Source organism: Gavia stellata, chromosome 25 (assembly GCF_030936135.1).
Source record: "Gavia stellata isolate bGavSte3 chromosome 25, bGavSte3.hap2, whole genome shotgun sequence".
In the NCBI taxonomy this organism is placed as follows: Eukaryota; Metazoa; Chordata; class Aves; order Gaviiformes; family Gaviidae; genus Gavia; species Gavia stellata.
In genome coordinates this window covers 13,161,592-13,179,859 of record NC_082618.1, presented here as the reverse complement: position 1 = coordinate 13,179,859, position 18,268 = coordinate 13,161,592, and the positions used below count along the sequence as shown (strand labels likewise).

Genomic DNA, 18,268 nt, shown 5'->3' with positions numbered 1-18,268 from the left:
CCTGCCCCAGCACTCCTGTCAATAAATCACCCTGTGTGACCATTGATAGAAATAACATTTGTTTTCTACTTGCACAGCAACAGAGGGAAGCTCTTCCCTAGTTGAGATGAGGGCACTTTTTCAGGACATTCCTTTCTGCAAATGGGACAGGGAAGTATCTGTCCTACGGCTTTTAGCTGAAACCGGTTTTAGAGGACTTTTGATCTGCATGAGTTGAGACAGGCAAGCTCAGTGTTACCCCCCCCCCCCATGCAAGCTCCCCTGTATGTTACTTGCAATAGTGAAGAGCAAGCACCATGAAGTACCTGGCAGTGGTGAACTGTCCTTATACTGTGAAGTCCATCAGAAGGCAGAAAAAGTCCCTTTCTCAAATGCATTTAGATACCTACAGATGCAAATCAGCATTAAGTGGTGACTGCCAAAGCACAGAAGGTGCTTAACTGTTCCTGGTTTCAATTTCTTCAAACAAATACTGTGATAAGCTTCACGTGGTGACAAACGTCTGTGACTAAGCTGCTTCTTGGCACTAGAACTGGCCTCTTCCTTAGATAGACTCTGCAAGTGGAACAGTGTTTATCCACACACTCCACCATTCCATGGAAGAGGTATGAGGCTGCACCACCTGCAGCCAGCTGGGCAGACAGGGTGCTGTTGGAAGCACCTCGGAACAACAATCAATGGAGAGTTTATGGTGCCCAGCACCTTGAAAGAGCACAGAAGATAAAGGCACGAAAACCAAATAATTCTTGAAGTAGTTTTCTGCTCAGAAAAGCACCTGGTCATTTTGTGGATAAATACTTTCCTTACTTTTAAATAGAAAAATGTGACTATTTTTCCAGTTCTATAAAGAACATTCACGTTAATAACAAAACTATTAAATATCCTACACACACTACAATCCTAGGGGACAGTTCTTCTGGCCAGAATTCTCTGGCTAGAATTCTATGATTCTATAACTTCAACCTTGCACTCCTTATCATGAGGTGGGGAATCACCATGGACGCAGAATTTGACCCTTATGTCCTCACAACACCTTGTGAGGTAGATAGGTACCATGACATCTTCTTCAGGAGGGGCAACTGAGGCAAAAAGAGGTGAACTGACTTGCGTGAGGCTGCACAGCAAGCCTGGGAGCAGAACTCAGGTCATGCCCACAGATCTCTCCACTGTAACACACTGCCTTACCTCCCACCCAGCTTCATCTCCAGGGCTGAATGAAAAGCATCCATGTCCCACTGATAAAGTACACCTAGTCCAACATCAATCTTTCTGTAGACTCCTTCTGCTTCAGAAGTGATATAAACAGGTGCTGCAAAACACTTTTCTCAAAGGACCTGAATTCCAAAGTACACAAGACAACTCCCATTGCTGACAGCCAGCACAGGCCCTAGTATCTGGGCCCCTACATTTTTACAAGGCCTTCAGTTAGAGCCTTTCTCATGCCTTGTCTCCACTCCAAAATTCCAGAGTTAATTAATAAGGCACATCAGGGGCTAATCCAGGAACTTTCACAATAGGTGTGAAGTCCTCTAGGCCACCGGTCATTTCCAGGCTGGCACTAACAAAACACTGGTTGGCATGTGAAACCACATCCTGTGGCTGAGAGAGGGAAAGGCTCCTGGCTCTGCCAGTGCCACAGTGCAAGAAACACAAAGCCAGCCTTAATTCATCATTGCCCAAGACATCAGCTGAATCATGACCAGCATGGAACTATGTTATCTCAACCCTCAGTAAGGGTGTCTAAATGCAATGAGATTTAGGAGTGAAAACAAGGCAATGGAAAATGTGTTGGATGTTGACTTGGAAGGATTCCACCACATGGCTAGGGCCCGACTAAAAAGTAACGTAACGTAACGTAACGTAACGTAACGTAACGTAACGTAACATACCATACACCTACTTTCACGAGACAAGTGACAACAGTACAGCTGCTGACTTGTGGATATAAGTAACAGTTAATAAATTTTCAGCTCCTGCCTGAGTGCAGTGTTCAATGCTAACAAATTACAAGTACATACCAGTGATATGATAGTTCAAACCATTTGATACAACAGCCTGCCCTCTCTTTATTTAAAGTTCGATAAATTCTAAATCTCGACCTTGATTGGAGGTACAATAGATCACTTGATCATACATATGATCCAGACACATGATCCTCAGGGTTGTGTAATTAAACAGCACTTTTGGCTTCAGCACAACCAGAACAAATTTGAGTTGGTTCATGCCTGAACTGATGTGTGACTCCTGGAAGGTAGCAAATACCTGACACTCGATCTGAAGTGGTGATGAGACTCTACAGGGCTTCGGGCAATAGGAAGTAGTATTAAGGGTCCCTTCCTCATTTAACACATGAATTCTTCACTGCTCACTGGTTAGTTGTGCTGTTTGCCCAGGTTGGGAATGTGTCCAGCTGAAACATAGGTCTTCCCCATGTGTTGATGGCCAGTGTGACACAGAAGACTCCAATGATGTTCATCACTATTCCAGATCTAACCTGGGAGGACAGAAGTCCAAACCAACAACAATAACCAAACACCAGCACAGCAAATTGCAGCAAGGCCTATTTGTACGTACACAAGAAAGACACGTGGTCAAATAAATCACAGAAATAGCCATTGTATCCACTGCCCTATGTTCTTGGCTTAGGTCGAAATACCAGGGAACACCCTGTGCAAAGCCTTTGAACACTCTGCTATATAACTACTCTAGGAGCTTTAAGGCATGTACAACAAGTTGCTCTTATTAGTTAAAGAACAGCTTCTGCCCCCTTCAAGTCTCCAGTTAGAAAACCGATAATGTTTGGGTGTTCGGCACAGAATCTGGCACTGTGTGGTCTGGCAGGCAATCAGAGGACCAGAGCCTAGGGTAACTGATTGTTACCTTCTGCTTTCAGCTCCAGTGGAAACAAGACTTCAGCTACACTCGCCAAAGCCCCAGAAGACTGGACAGCACTGACTACATTTTAACCCTTCAGTGTTTAAAAGACTTATGACTTGTCAGTTTTTAATCTCAGTTGGGCTGGGATGTATGTCTGTCAAAGCCTGTGAGAAAGGTACTCCTAGTTCAAAGATGCAAATCTTTATTGCCATATTAGCACCGCATAAGAGAGGGGCACAGGGTGGTAGTTACAGCCCATAAGAGCTTCCTGGTACTTTGGAAATACTCGGCTAAGAAAATTAAACTCTCACCATATTTCAGGATAAAGGCAAGGGAGAGCTTCAGATAAGAGACCAGGCAATTATCATCTTACCATATCCAAAACACGGATGTGGCCATAGGAAAACACTATCGCATTTGGTGGTGTTGCAACAGGTAACATGAAGGCAAAGGAAGCACTGAGAGTACCAGGCAGCATAACATACAAAGGATGGATCTTGACAGATGCAGCCTGCAATGAAATGGAGAGAATATCACACTGGAGGTGTTCCAAAAGAAAAGCATAAAGAACCTTTCCCAGACCACTGAGATGCGCAGGCTCGTCTTGTTTCCTGGTATTGTATCACCGGAGTAATTTACAAGGATTTTATTCTGAAATGCACATGTGCTTAAAGATAACTTTGCTCTCGTTTCCTGTTGCACAATACTTAAAAACAGTGTTTGATTCTTTCTTGTTGTTTGTTTTACTCTATGGTATAATTTGGAGTTCTGGTCAAATTTATCCAATGGTCTTTTCTTTGACCTCGGACCACACTTCTGCCAGAGTAACACAGGGATGGGATTATAATTACTAGGCATGTGGAATAACAATTAGACATTACATAAACTCTGTGGAACTCAGAACTTAAGTGCCAATTTAAGTCACTAATAGCTCAGCACCTTGATTGGGATAATTTTACTTCGATGAAATGGTCTAGAATAAAGCAGTTGTACTTTCCAAATTAAAGAACACAGTAACCTATTTTTTCCTTTATGCTACAATTTCAATTCTGCTCAGAAAAGGCAGCAAAACTTACCAGGTTTTCCTCCGTAAGTTTTCAAATTGTTCTGGCTTCCTGTGGAAAATGACACGTTTCTAATAATCAGGCCTACCACCTTCTGTATTCTAGCATAAAACCATGAAGATGAAGGAACCATTCAAAGGGATTAATAGAAAGTTCTGGATTTTGTTTTGTTTTGAGGGTTTTTTTTTTGTGTGTGTGTGTTTTTCCAGTTCTGACCTGGTGGTTCAAATACAAAATGACCAGAAGTAACTGGTGTTTGTTGATCTGTATTAAAAAAGTGACTTTCACTTCACTTTCTCCAGGGCCAAGGGACACACCTTACAGAAAGCTTGAACTGTCTTCCTTTTCAGTGAGGGTGCCATGGGATAGGCATCCTGAATTAGCTTTTTCCCTGAAGAAGTTGGTTCTCAGGGTTCAGGCATATAGGTAGGGCAGGTTGGAGAAAGTTTGCATTCCCACTTTCTATCTACATATGATGCTATAAACATAGCAGTGAACACCAGCTAAAATCACTGTCCATTATGGTATACTGTCAGATGGACTGTTTCATTACTGGCTTTCAGATTAACATTGGAGCAACATTCAAGACGATAAATACGATATTGCTTTGCTACTAAAGGCTGTCAGTTTAACTCTGATCTCCCAGTTGATAGGATAACAGCATGGAAATAATCTTACCATGGATGAAAAGACAGGTAGGAAGAGAGTGGCTGTGGCGACATTACTGGTGCATTCAGTGAAGACAGCTATAATAAGTGAAAGTACTGTTGCAATGGCCCATGGTGGGATAGATCCTAGTGGAGTCATTTGATGACCCAGCCAAGCTGAGAGCCCAGAGTTCTGATAAGAAAAAAAGGTGGTTTTCAGTGAGGCTTAGAACCCCTAGCTCATGGACAGGGAACTCATGTGTAACATTCCTACCAAATAAGTGACTCCTGAATTATGTAGACACCATCCGGGAAAGTACAATGATCTGTCACAAACACTGAAAGAAATTCCTTACCAACTAGACATAATACTGAGTCCCGCTTTCCTGATTTTTCTGGAACCCAAATACATGCTCACACTTTGATTGCAAAATTATGTTTTTTTGCTAAACAGAAACAATTATTGCTGAGACTATTGCAAATACTTAACATATCACTCAGAAGTTTCCTGGCATGTTTTTCTAAGGTTTCTGAAGATACTGATGCTGTGTGAATGCTCTATTATATGAACATATGCAGCGATTGACTCAAACAGCTTACAAAACCTTTGTCTTGATGGCTTCTAATGCTCTGGAGCTTTAATAGTATATGTATGATGCATGTAGATGAATGTAAGGCCCTAGAGCTTTAATTTTCCCCATGGTTTAAAACTAGCTAGCCACAAAACTTAGAACCAAATATGAATTTCCCCAAAGCATGGCACTGTTGATAGCTAAGACTTGCTTTGATTTAGATGCATCTTAGCAGTGATGAAGGAAACAATATGGTTCACCTCAAGATTCTTTCCTGTTTTGGGGTATCAGCTGCCTTTTCTGTGAATCTATGAACACAGGATCAAACCATGGGCATGAAATGCAGCATATGGCCTGGCAACAGCCACTGACAAGAATTTCAAGAAACCACAATACAATTGTGGAAGATATCTACCCACAATGATTTTCTTCCTGACCACTTCAATAGGGGTTTCATTTAAATCTGAAGACATATATCCTTTAAACAAATCTCAAATGGTTCTGAAAAATCTTACAAGTGTTATCTATACTTCTATTTTTCTAGCCATGGCTGGGATCGGGATGATAACAGAAATAAGAAAGGCTGCTTTTCTGGTCCGACCAGCAAGTGAAGATCCCAAACTACTCTGCAGCCTCCAAGAGGTAAGACAAATTGAAGAAACTTGGTCAGAGCACACAAATTCCTGAAAAAGAGGCACAAACATTCACCTCTCTTCCCAGTTTTTGCTAATTTGGATCTTCCTCCAGATCTGAACATCTCTACTGGGTTTGGCTTTGGGTGCATGCCCAGTAACACAGAACTAGATAACAAACCAGGGAAGTTCGCCTTTGAGTCAGAGAAAAACAGATGTCAGGACATACTGCGCTTGCATCAGCCAAAGCAAAACCTCCTCCCAGCAGCAGCACAATGCTCCAGGGCATCTTCCTCTGAACCACATTCCAGTCTAGCAGCGGGGCTGATAAAAATGGCTTTTTTATATCTGAAGTGAGAAATGAAAAGCAGAACATGTTTTAGGAGAGTGAAGACATTTTGTCTCCTGTTCTATAAGATACTAGGGAAAGACCCAACAGGCAGATGCATATTACTGAGAAACCTGCACAGGGTAAGCAAAATACACATGAGCAGGGATTGTGCCCCAGCCCTGTCCAAGAAGTGAGGGAGGTGAGTTACCCTGAAGAACTGCATGCAAATCCAGTATATGTTTCTGCCATGCTAGCTGGAACTGGCTAACTGGTTCAAAATGTTACAATTCCTCTTTTAAATACCTTCTTCAGTCTGTTTAGGGTCAGACATGCTTGGATTCCAGCCTATGAATTTGGGTTTATTAGCAGGAAGGATGAACAGTAGCAGGGCAATAAACACAGCAGGAGCAGAATCAGTGATATACCTAAAGAAGAAAAGAGAATATAGCTTAGAAAATAGACATCTTTCTCCTAGAAGATGGCTGCCTTCCAGCATTGCAATCACTGCTGTTCGTCATCCTGTTTGGAGCTTATACATTAGCAAAATGGGTCATTAGTTCATGACTGAGGTCTCTCAGACCTGCCACAACATAAAAAACAGTAATAAAAGAAACTAGCCACAATACACATTAATAACCAGAGTCACAGATGAGAACAGCTCCTGGGTGCAGGGTTCCTTCTCTGTGGTGAAGCCAAGATTCAACAGTTGTATCTCAAAGAAAGATGTGTAAAGCAATGGCCTGAATGATAGTCCTGTCGTGCATTTTATGTGCTTAACACGCCACAGACACTCTGCGCAGAAGCCATTCAAAGCACCAAATCAATTTCCCAGTGAGTTATAAGCTATTGTTTAGAGGTGATATTACCAAGTATTCCAATGACACTGCAACTGGTTGGCGCTCATACAAACAAAATACTAATGTGTACATCAGTGTGACAGACCAGCATTACAGAATTTTCTCTTCCTTTAGGAGGTTCAGCTTGCTTCATGTCCCAGTCTCCAGCCCTCATTGCAATACAAACTGTCAAACAGTAGATCAACCGGTGACCTCACGCACAAGTGATACGATCAAGCCCAGAAATGTGAATTCAGATAAAGTGGAATGAATGACCCCACACTCAAAATGGAATGTAAGAGCAAGGGAATCTGATTCACAACCAAGAGGGTACAGGATGAAAAACCCCTAAAAACTTACTTTTCTCCTTCTGGGAAGAGCCTGGTGGCCCAGCCTTTTACAAAGCCTGGGTGTCTGGAAAACCACAAGAGAACTAGCAAAACAAACATTAGGAGGACATTGAATTCAGCATAGGAGATAGGGCCTAATTTCTTCATTTCTGCCTTCAGCACGTTGTATGCAGCTTTTTCTTTAGCAGTTCTCTCTGTTCCACAGCCCCAGCTTTTTTTAAAGCTTTAAGAAAAAGGGAGAAGAAAATACTGTAAGTATTATCTTACTAGAAGGATTTAACATGCTTGCCACTCTGAAGCTGTCACTACTGGGGACAGACACAGACTACAGCAGAGGCCAGGAACAAAGAAATGACAACAAAGTATTTCATGGGGACATGACAGTTCTCACAGAAGAATGGGGTCCACGAATGGATGTAAGTCTCTGTCCAATTTGGAGCAACCTGGGATGAAAAACTCAGTTTTGAATCAAGGGTAGCAAAACAGATATGCTAGCTCTCCTAGGGTTGAAATTCTCAGATGTGAAATTGAAAAATAAAAAGGCAATTCTCTCTGAACATTAGGAATGTATAATGCTTTTGCCTTAGTGCAACTCCCATGAACACAAAAGGTTTCCAGACCTCAAAAGTTTCTGTGAAATGGAACTGCTCTCTGCTACAAAATTAATAACTTGTCAGATCATTTGTTTTATCCAGATTTCTCAGTAAGCTGATCTGCATTACCTGAGGGATTTACACACTATCGTGTAGTTAAATACTCACTTGAGTCCCATGAAGGAGCACTGTAGCCAAAGCCAAGCTAGTACCAACATCAGAATCATGTTTGGGAATGCAAACCCAAACCAGGAAGCAAAATTCACAATATCATTATTGTTGGGGTATAACCTGAAAAGAAAAATACTTTCTGTATGAATGTCAAAACATTTAGTAATCTACTCTCCCTTTAATATGTGCTAGTGACAATTATACATGTAAATCTAGGACAACCATTACAAGTAATCATAGGCAACATCCATAGCCTAACTGAAGTCAATAGGAAGGCAGCCTGGATTTCAGAGCAGAACCTAAATGATCCTTGGTTTTCTCTGTATTTTGTCTGAATGCATATAGGAGTTCATGTTGATATTTTAGGTCTCAGTAAGACAAGTGCTGCTGAAAAATCTCCCACGCATTCTAGGTACTTTTCACTTCCAACATGCCTGCTCATTTATCCCAAGACAGGACATTCTTTCTTCCTCCCCGTTCATTCTGATAAGAGAGCAAGAATTGTCTTTCCTGAAATTAATAGCTGCACTTCTGCTCACTTCAATAGAAGACAAAGTTGCTAGCTGGCTTAAAAGAATGAAGCCAGTGTTTTAAGAACAGCAATTTGTGTTCTTCCCTGTGTCCACCAGTAATTACTGGAGGAAAAATATCAATAGCAAATTTCCAGCTAGGTGTTAAAACCAATGGGTAACGTGGCAGCTGAGGCTGAAGTACTCCCAACAGAAGGAAGCAATGTTGAGGGACTGTTGTGGAGTCTGCAAAATTTCCACTGTAGATTAGGTTGCATTTAAATCAATTCCCAAACTCAGTTTAGCAAAGAGAGTATTTTGTGGATAACTCCTTTCCTTTACAACAGCATCTGTACAGTTTCCACAGCCACAGCAGGGAGGAATAATATTATAGGAGAGGCTAAGCTATATTTAGCTCTCTTCGGTGTGCTTATGAGAAGAGTTAATCATACATTGTGATGCTCTTCACTGCAGTTCCTCTGCTGATGTGCTGATGTGCTGCATTTCAGTTGAAAAGAGGAGGCAGAAGAACCAGTATCTCATGATCAACCAGTTGCCTGCTGATTACCAGCAAGTATTTCTAAGTTTCTCAGGAGACCTATAAAACCAGCACATAGCTGCCTAAAAAAGGCTGAAGCAGAAAAATGAGGCCCATCACTTCATACATGTTCCTCACTCTCAGTTCATCAACTGGTTATTGCTTATAGTTTGCAACTGGAACTGTCATCTAAGACTAGTCAGTTGGTCACAGAAACAGTAAGATAGTATAAGAAACAGCAAGAACGACTTACTGATTCATCTGGCCTTTCAATACCATGTTTGGTCCTGTTCCAGTGAGTGTTGCAGTTCCTCCAATGCTGGCAGCATAGCATACACAAAGTGTCATTCCCTTACATATATGCTTCCTCATTTTCTTTTCCTCAGAAGATCCGGGGTCATCAGGGACTTGTCCATTGCCTATGACTAGACACAAAGAACACAATTTGACTCAGGTAAAATTAGGGAGGCAGAGAGTTCAGGACAGGGTCTGCAGGCTCAGTGCTTCCAGTTTGTGTACGCCTTTTATTTTAATTCAAAAAACCACAGATATGTCCCTAAATACCTTGGACTCATGTTCATGAGGAGCTGAAGAGCGAGGTTGACAATCTCGGTCTACATGATCCAAGGATGCTGTTGTCCATATCAGTGCCACAGTTCCTCCGCAGTAATTTCTTGTTTCACAGAGAGGCTTACCACCAGCCAGATATTGTACTCACTGGAACCATTCCAATACCACAGTAAGAACCCAACTAGCTTTAACAGCTGTGAATATGGGCAGAAAAAACCCCACCCAAAATCAAATTCTTGCCTGGCATAACTGTTAAGATCAATATGTTAGGTCAGTTTACATCAACCATGACATTTTGCCGCTGTGTTCATTGTTCTCTAACAGTCTAATCTTGGAAGTTTGACTGGGCTAACAGAGCAGGACAATGAATTTATGGCAATTACAACCAACTCAACAATACCAAAGGGTATTTTTTGCACACATTTATTACCGTCACTACATGTTAAAATAAATTAGCCAGCAAAGCCAAGCAGATCCTTCTAAGTGGACAGAAAACCAGCAAAATTATTATCACTGGTCTTAGAGCAGAAGTCTGGTTTTGGGAGTCAAGAATCAACATTTAAAAGAGCATTTGCAAATATGCAAACTTATCTTTAATACAACTGTTTGGAAGCTAGAAATGAGCAACCTTACAGAGCACTCTGTGACCAAGTGGCATTCTTGTGGGCTTGCACATCTTACATAAACAGGGTGTCTGAGCTCTGCACAATCATAGTGCATTCTCCCTTCACAAGTGAGGTAAGAAATGAAGCAACCAAAAAGCAGAGATCATGGTTGTATCTAAACTATGCCTCCACGGTCCAAACAAATACGGCAGTTACGAGTCAATCTCGTAACAGAGCAATGCCTGGCACATATAAACACCCTTCTTCAACACTATGTCTTCCATGGACACGTAAGCCAGAAAATGGGCATGATGTGTCCCAGGCAGAAGGCTTGAAATGTGGGACACAGCAGGCACTACCAACATTTGCACTCTTTCTTGCACACAGTCACACACAGAATTGTGGCAGATCAACTTGCTAATTCAGTGAAATCATGTCTCCATGAAAATCCCCAAGACAATCCTTCCTCCTCTGAAAGAGAAAGGCACCACAGATCTGATCTTTAATGGTATCTAATAATATAGCCCTCCGTAACAGCACAGCAGAGCAGTGAAATCAGAGGGGTTCAGTTTGTGCACATGGTTCAAATCAAGTGAAACCTACTGCAGAACCACAGCATTGACAGAAGGACCTTGTGGAGTCAAGCATTAGGGCAAGAGCACACTTTAAAGTGTTCCAAAGAGTAGTTTGTCTACTGTGAGTCAAATGACACCAGCTCCTCTTTTCCATGTAGGTTTTAAAGTATTCTTCTTTCTTCTCCTCACCTCCACATACAATCTGGTCAATACAGAGATATTTATTACCCCAGAACGAAAATAGGTTGCGTTTGCACAAAATTTTTCAGACATTCCTACATGGCTTAGAAGCTGAATCCCCACTGATAATCACAAGATTTAGAAAGTGGGATGCTGGGGGGGGTTGGATGATATTTCCCACAGGATATGCTTTTCACTTCCCTGAGCAGGCAGTTAAGTCTAGGGAAACTATGGGAGAATGATCCCAACTTGAAGGAAAGAAAATAACAATCTGCATGGGATCTAGCATTAAGCATAACAAAATGGCAGCCACCAAAATCAGAAGCTATTTTGTAAAACCTAGATGTCATGCATTTAGGGATTTTCAGCCAGGTTACCATCCTCTTTCCTTGGAAAAGGTACAGAGAACTCCTTCTAGCTCAGGGAGCTCTGTGCGTAGCGCGTTCAGTAGAATCAACTCACTGCTGAGTAGGCCCTTACCATGCACTGAAGTGGGATCTGATGCATTCTTTTCCTCCAGCTCAATCACTGTATTTGTTTGTCCGGTTGCTTGTTCCATCATGGTCACATCATACTCTGTGTTGTCCATTTGATCCAGGACAGCCTGGACAATGGGAACCATCATAGCAGTGGTGGCTGTGTTACTAATCCACATGGACAGGAAGGCAGTGACTATCATAAATCCCAGCATGAGGCTGAAAAGAGAGAAACAGGCAGAGGAGAAAGGAAAGAAAACAGACACTGCTAGGCTTTGTAGTCAGTGTAATTTAGAGAGTAGAGCCCAGACAGGGATGTGTGTAAGTGTCCAGTAATACAAAACAGGGCCAGATTCCCTTCTAGGACAGCTCTGCTGCCTTCACTGAAGGAATCCCAGAAAGCCATTTAGCTCATAGTCTGTGCATGATTAAGTCTGTCATCACTTTGTCCCCAATGGCAAGCATCTAGAATTTAGCCAGATGCTGGTTTTGGCTAAAGGGCAAATAAACTCTTCCTGCTGCCAGACTTCACCTCTGGAAACTCTGTACAAGTGCAGCTAAAGAGGTTCTTGAAGGTTCCCTTCTCTGCTGACTGTTAAACACCATCCCTAGGCCTCTGCTAAATTGACAGAGGCAAGGACGAAGTAATGTAATACTCTTACAGTGCAGGCTTCACCCCAAGAATGAGCAGGACCCTCAGCGCAATCCTTTTGTGAAGATTCCACTGTTCAACAGAAATTGCAACAATCAGCCCTCCAACGAAGAGCATGTTTGTGTCATTTAGGTACTGCAAGCACACCTGAAAGACAGAGAAGGTAGGTCAGGGGCCCAAATGTTGCCTTTTGCTAGCTTCACTAGTACATGTTGCCTCCCATCCTCTCAAAGCCATTTACTGCACCAGGCCCCACCCCAACATTGGCAGAAGGGGCAGTTGCAGCCTCAGAGCTGCTTCTAGTTTCCTGAACCCTTAATCCCCTGTTTAAGTGCTGAACTGTCTAATGCAGGGGCTCTTTGTGCATCACGAACCTTCTTTTTGGATCATGAGGAGTTAATAAAGTACAAAATGGCAGCAGTTTCCTAAAACATTGTTCAGGGCTCAAGGTATTGTGTAGGTACTAGAAATGCTGAGCTCCAAAACTGATTTTTCAGCACCTTTGGCAACCACACCTGCCCTTACCAGCTTGTTGGCCAGTAGTGAACCTGGGCTACAGTACCTAAGTACAGCCTTTCTCCCTGGGACTAAAGCACTAGCACAAACAGACAGAATGAGCTTTGGAGGGGACACAGTGTACTTGTTGGCGTCATGTTGTCTACCCTGTCAGAAGAAGTTTGTCCCGTGCATTTTGAAATTTCCCAGAGGATATGTCAGCACTGCATTCTCATGGGATGGTTTATGAACACACAAGCTGCTGGCACTACTGGGATGCTCTTCAGCAGGATCCATGCCCAGAAATGGACCTTCCCCTCTACAACTCCAAGCTCCACACTCTTAACACCTTGGGCAAATGTGTATTTAGTTCAGCATCTTCCCATACAGGAACCCTGAACACTGCTCAATGTGTTCAAAACCAGCACCACAGAACTGGAGTGCTTTCCTATCGGACTTGTTTGCTAAATATTGGTGGGGGATCAGAGCATTGGATATCCCTGTATCAGATCCGGATTGAGCAAGTTCCTTACTGATTTAGAGCTTTGAACTCCAAGCAGAGGGAAAAATACCACAGGCATGAGGGAGGTAACAGCCAGTGGGATCACTTCAGTGCACCAGTACACAGCCATGATGATGATGATATATGCACATTTGGCCTCCTGCAACATAACAGAAGACACATTTAAGCATAGAAAACTATTCTTAAAGATAAGAAACACATTGGTAGCTTTTATAAGGGGCCCAAACACTCCATTGCCTGTAGTTTAACAACTTATGCTGAAATAGGTAGCAGAGACATGAGGATTTAAACTTGTACTTTTAAACCTTGTTCTGAAGTCAGTTGCATAAAAAGATCTTTTTGACCACAGTGTTTGTTGTAATACACCCACACAAAATGTAGGGTGTGAGAAAAAGAAATCTTCCACAACTAGGTAAGTACACAGTTTGCACTGTGCAACTACCTCTTGGCAGCTGAGGTAAGCAGATTTCACATCTAGGAGCCAAGAATTTTTAATAGTATTTGTAGATTTTGGCATTTCTATTTTGAGTTAATTATTTTTAAATGGATGGCCAAATTTCCCAGTGTAGATGATTAGCTTGTCTGAAATTCACAAGTGTTCGAGGTGTGTCCAGTAACACACCTGAGCCCAGAAACTATATCACTGAATAATTTAAAAGTCCTTAACTTTTTAAAGTAACTCTTAAAGTAAAACTCTTTTACCTTTTTTTTTTTTTTGTGACTAAGCACATTAGAGGTATTTAATTACTTTTCCAAATCATACTGTGCTTAACTACTACGGGGATTCCCTAGACTAGAAATGTTGCAACATGTCTTTTTATATTGTTAATCAGGCATTTCTGTAACCTAGCCTTCCTTGGTTTGTACTTTCAAAATTGTTAGGAGAAGTAAGCATTCATTAGCCAACAGTAAACAGTGTTTTAAAGCTTAAGTCAGTGTTCTGTAGTTCAGAATTTGCTCATATTTAGAGTATGTGTTTATAGGATTTTATTTTAACACAACAAATGGGACTTTATTGCAAAAATAAATGGTGTTACAGTGACATTTAAAAATTGCCGTAAGGTGATATTTATAAATAGGGGTGTGTTTTCCTTCATTTTGTTGAGAAGCTTAAGAACCAGAAAACAGCCTTTGTAAGTAATTTGTAATTTTTTTTCTTCAGGTTTCCAGGAGATTAATTACAGCACAAGTTTTGGAAAAAAATATTTCTTCAGAGATTAAAAGATATCAGAAGGATCCTATTTAAGTCTCTTCCCTTAATAAATATGAGGTGAGCTTATGATATAATTTATGCTGTACCACAGAACTAAGTGCTAGAACTGACTGTGGTTAATCTGTTGCCAGTATGAGAGACAACCTTAAGTGATTAAAATTCACAATACAGAAGAGAAACGTGTTTTGTAGAGTGGAGAGTAAATAATTTATATGAAGTTCAAAAATACAACCATGCTTATAAATTAACTCCGACGACCACAGCCAATTCAAACAACCAAAGATCTGGAATTAAATACGTATCTGTATCTATACCTATATCTACCTCTGATTTAAGGGAACAGTCACAGAATGTTTCTTTGATGTCTCTGTACAGTTGACAGGAAACACAATGATCTGCCTTCTCTCTGAGAGCTGGAAAAGCAGTCACTGATGGAAATGTTACTCTCCCATTGTGAAATACTGTAATTTCCCAGATTAGACTGATGACACAATATTCCTACAAATACCGGAAAACTGAAGACATACTTATTTTTTTAGGGAAATTATCTTTCCTAGTATTGACCAAAGTAATGCCTAACAGTCAGGAATTCCTCTTTCTATAAAGCACCAGCATTCAACTGAAAGGCAGGGCTGATATTACTTAGACAGGTAAACCAGAATGGCTGGCAATTTTGTTTATAAATATGCATGATATTTTCCTGTACTTTAAAATACACTGAGCAATACAGGTCACTCGGAAGAAAGACTGAAAGACTGTTTTTAGCATTAGAACAGACTCTAAAGCGCTATTAGGCTAAAATAGTGTAAACTGAGCTTTCACATTTTGCCAAGAAGGCTACAAGGCATTGAAGACCAAACTCTTCACTGGTTTATTCCAATTTTATGCTGGTAGAACTTCACTGAAAGCAAAGGCGTTGTGCCATTGCCGTCACTGGAGTAAGATGGATGTGAATTGGAGGATATTGCATGTGAGACCCTGTTACAATCCCTGCATAACACACAATGCACGGCTCCCAACTGCACCACTGATGAAAAATGCCACTCCACAACACTCCTTAAAGTACCTCAGAGCCTCAGCAGCAGAGTGTGCTGGAGAACCCAGAAGTCCTGTCTTTCAGTCCACTGCCATCATTACTAGATAATGCAAGACACAATTCTAAATGTGCAGGCCCATTATGCATATATTTATCTTTGGCCCAAAAAGAATTGCATCTGATTTACAAGATGGGATGGGTCCATGGGAGCCCCAGGTCCTGGCAATGGCACAACCCTTAAGATGAATAGAGATTGGCACAGAGCTCCCTCTGCAAGTTCAGCTGCCTAGCACCCGTTTCACCAGGGAGTGAAACCTGCAACACACATTCCTGAGATCTGGGACCGAGTAGCTAATTGAGCTGCACAGAAATGCTTCAGGGACGAGGTGGCAGGAAGGATCTGCCTCAGTCCACTGTGGGGAAGCGGAACCGCCTTGGCAGGGATCTGGCGCTGCTTGCTCAGGGGGCAAAGGGGATGCTGTGGCGAGGGAGGGCCGGGCGGCCAGTGCTGCACAGGGTGTCTGGGGCATGGCCCTGCACGAGGCGGGCAAGCGGGCTGGGTGCCCAGCAAGCCTCGACAGTGCCCTGTGTGGCTGGCTGGGACTGGGGCTCTTGGGCAGCAGGGCCCAGACCTGGGGGGCAGAGGGGTGGGCTCCTGGGGGGTAGCAGGGGCCGGACTCTATTCCCGCGTGGGCCCCGCTTGCACTTACCCGCGTCGGCACAGCGACGGGCAGCGGCAGCAGCAGCAGCGGCGTGAGGAAGAGGATGGCGAAGGACCGGTACCTCAGCAGGGGCCGCAAGCACGTCGGGGCCATCTTCTGTGGGGATACACGGTCAGGGCGCGAGCAGGAGCAGCGCCCGCCGCTGCCGCCTTAAGTACGGGGCGGCGGGGCCGCGGCGGGAGGGACATGGCGGGGGGCGACACGACCCGCCCGCGCCCTGACGGGACACCGGGCCCGCCCGCGCCCTGACGGGGGCCGTCCGCTGCCGCCCTGACGAGACACTGGGCTCGCTCCCGCCCTGGCGGGGGCCGGGCCGCCGCGTAGCGGTGCAGACACGGATCAGGAGCGAGCGAGCCGCAGGAGAGCCACAGGTCTGGCGCCAGCCCCGCGCCCCTGTCCCGCGCCCGGCCGTGCGACGTCCCTCCCTCCCCACGGCGGCCGGCAGCAGCCGCGGAGGACACGGTGCCCGCAGCCCCTGTCCGACACCTGGGAGATTTCCTCAGCCTCATCCTGACCAAGTCATAATCCGCTGGCCTGCTCTGTCATATGGGTGCCGGGACGTAATGTGGGGCGTTTCTCGTTTCCCTATTCCTTACGTCCACCTCTGTGCCTGTGCTTCTGCAGACCCTCCATGAACATGGAAAGCTGCTTAATGGCTGCGTATCAAGCCATCACACCAGTTGTGAGAATGTTTTAAGAAAAATCTCTCTGCTCATAGTGCCTACAGAAGGTTGCCATCGAGCACAGATTCTCATAATGCATATTAGATGCAGGGACCAAAGAGCTGACACACAGCTTCTCTCAGGTGCTGGACTCTCAGGAGGTGCTGATGATACCAAGGGAGGATCATCTTTCACTCATTTACACAGTGGTAAGGAAGGACTGAGCTCCTTTAGGGAGATGGAGAGTTAAAAACACAGTGGTGGTCTCGCCAAAACAAAGGTCTGTGCAGGCATGCATGGCTGTGTTTCACTGCTTATTTTGTGAGGGACTGTGTATCTGCAATCTGGGTTAAAAATAACCTAGAAAGGTTAACTTGAAAGGTTATTTTAAATGTTGTTCATTTCAGGTCTACAGTGTAGCCACAGAATCAGAATGAGAAGTGATGGCACTGCTGAAAGGGTAGCAAACACTATCAAGATGGCAGAAAGGAACAACTGGAGGGACTGGAAACTAGCCTGAAGACAAATAATCTGTTGATATTTTATGTTCTGCTTCTGGGATGTCAACAGCCACCTGAAATTGAAAGCAGCATAAATCATATCTTGACCACTTGATCCTGCAGTCTCTCAGTACAGTCTTACCAAGCAGTTACTCACAGAAATAAAGAATTTCAGATTCCACAGCAAGTAATGAGGGAGCTCTGACTACAGCTTGCACTATTTGTCCTCTGCTGACCAGAGGAACTTGAGTGACAGAAGTTCAAAACAAGACACTCCAATGTTACTGTTCTGTTTGTAAAAGCAGTGAATGTCCACTAAGGAAAATAGTAGCCAACCGGATCTGTACAGATTCCAAATCTTCAAACCTTTAGCAGCAGTCCCTCTGGGTAACTTACCAACACAGAGGAAACTTAACACCAGCGCAAAGCCTAGCAGAAAGTGGGGAATCGGCCAAAACTTGCATTCCTGTGGCCAGTCTCCAATGAAAAAATGGTCCCTAGTCAACAAAGAAAAAGGACTGCAAGCACTTAAATAAGAAAATGCAAAGAGTTAACTCTAAAGGCGTTGTACTAAGGTTCACTTTGATAGACCAATGCAAATATGATTTGCTGTCTTCTTGTTTAAATGAGATGCAGTGCAGAAAAGAGAAAATAAAGAGAAGGCCATGAACATGTGTTGATACCTTTAAATGGACTAATTCTGTGAAAGGATACTTGCTTGCTGTACCTGGGAATGAGATCAGGGACTCCTGTGGGCAATTCTGTTAGCCAGTCCATGCCTCAATGTCCTCTTTTGTCGAATACAGAGAAGAGAATCAATATTTCCTTATTGTGCGGAGTTACTGCAAATTTGCCTTCAGTGTGCCATGCAAAGTACATTCTATGATATGGAACAAAACCAGAAAAGGAATCACAGAAAAGAACAAGCATCTGAATAAT

General features: G+C 43.2%; 1 protein-coding gene across 1 annotated transcript; it reads right to left on the bottom strand.

Moving 5' to 3' along the window:
• Positions 1–2,365: 2,365 nt before the first annotated feature.
• On the bottom strand, positions 2,366–17,793 carry SLC13A5 (solute carrier family 13 member 5). Its single transcript, XM_059829529.1, is given in 14 exon segments — positions 2,366–2,494; positions 3,251–3,388; positions 4,620–4,781; positions 6,022–6,140; positions 6,427–6,548; positions 7,320–7,532; positions 8,071–8,193; positions 9,374–9,545; positions 11,531–11,745; positions 12,189–12,325; positions 13,207–13,335; positions 16,156–16,263; positions 16,961–17,057; positions 17,726–17,793. Coding segments are annotated over 14 exon segments (1,932 nt in total).
• Positions 17,794–18,268: the final 475 nt, after the last annotated feature.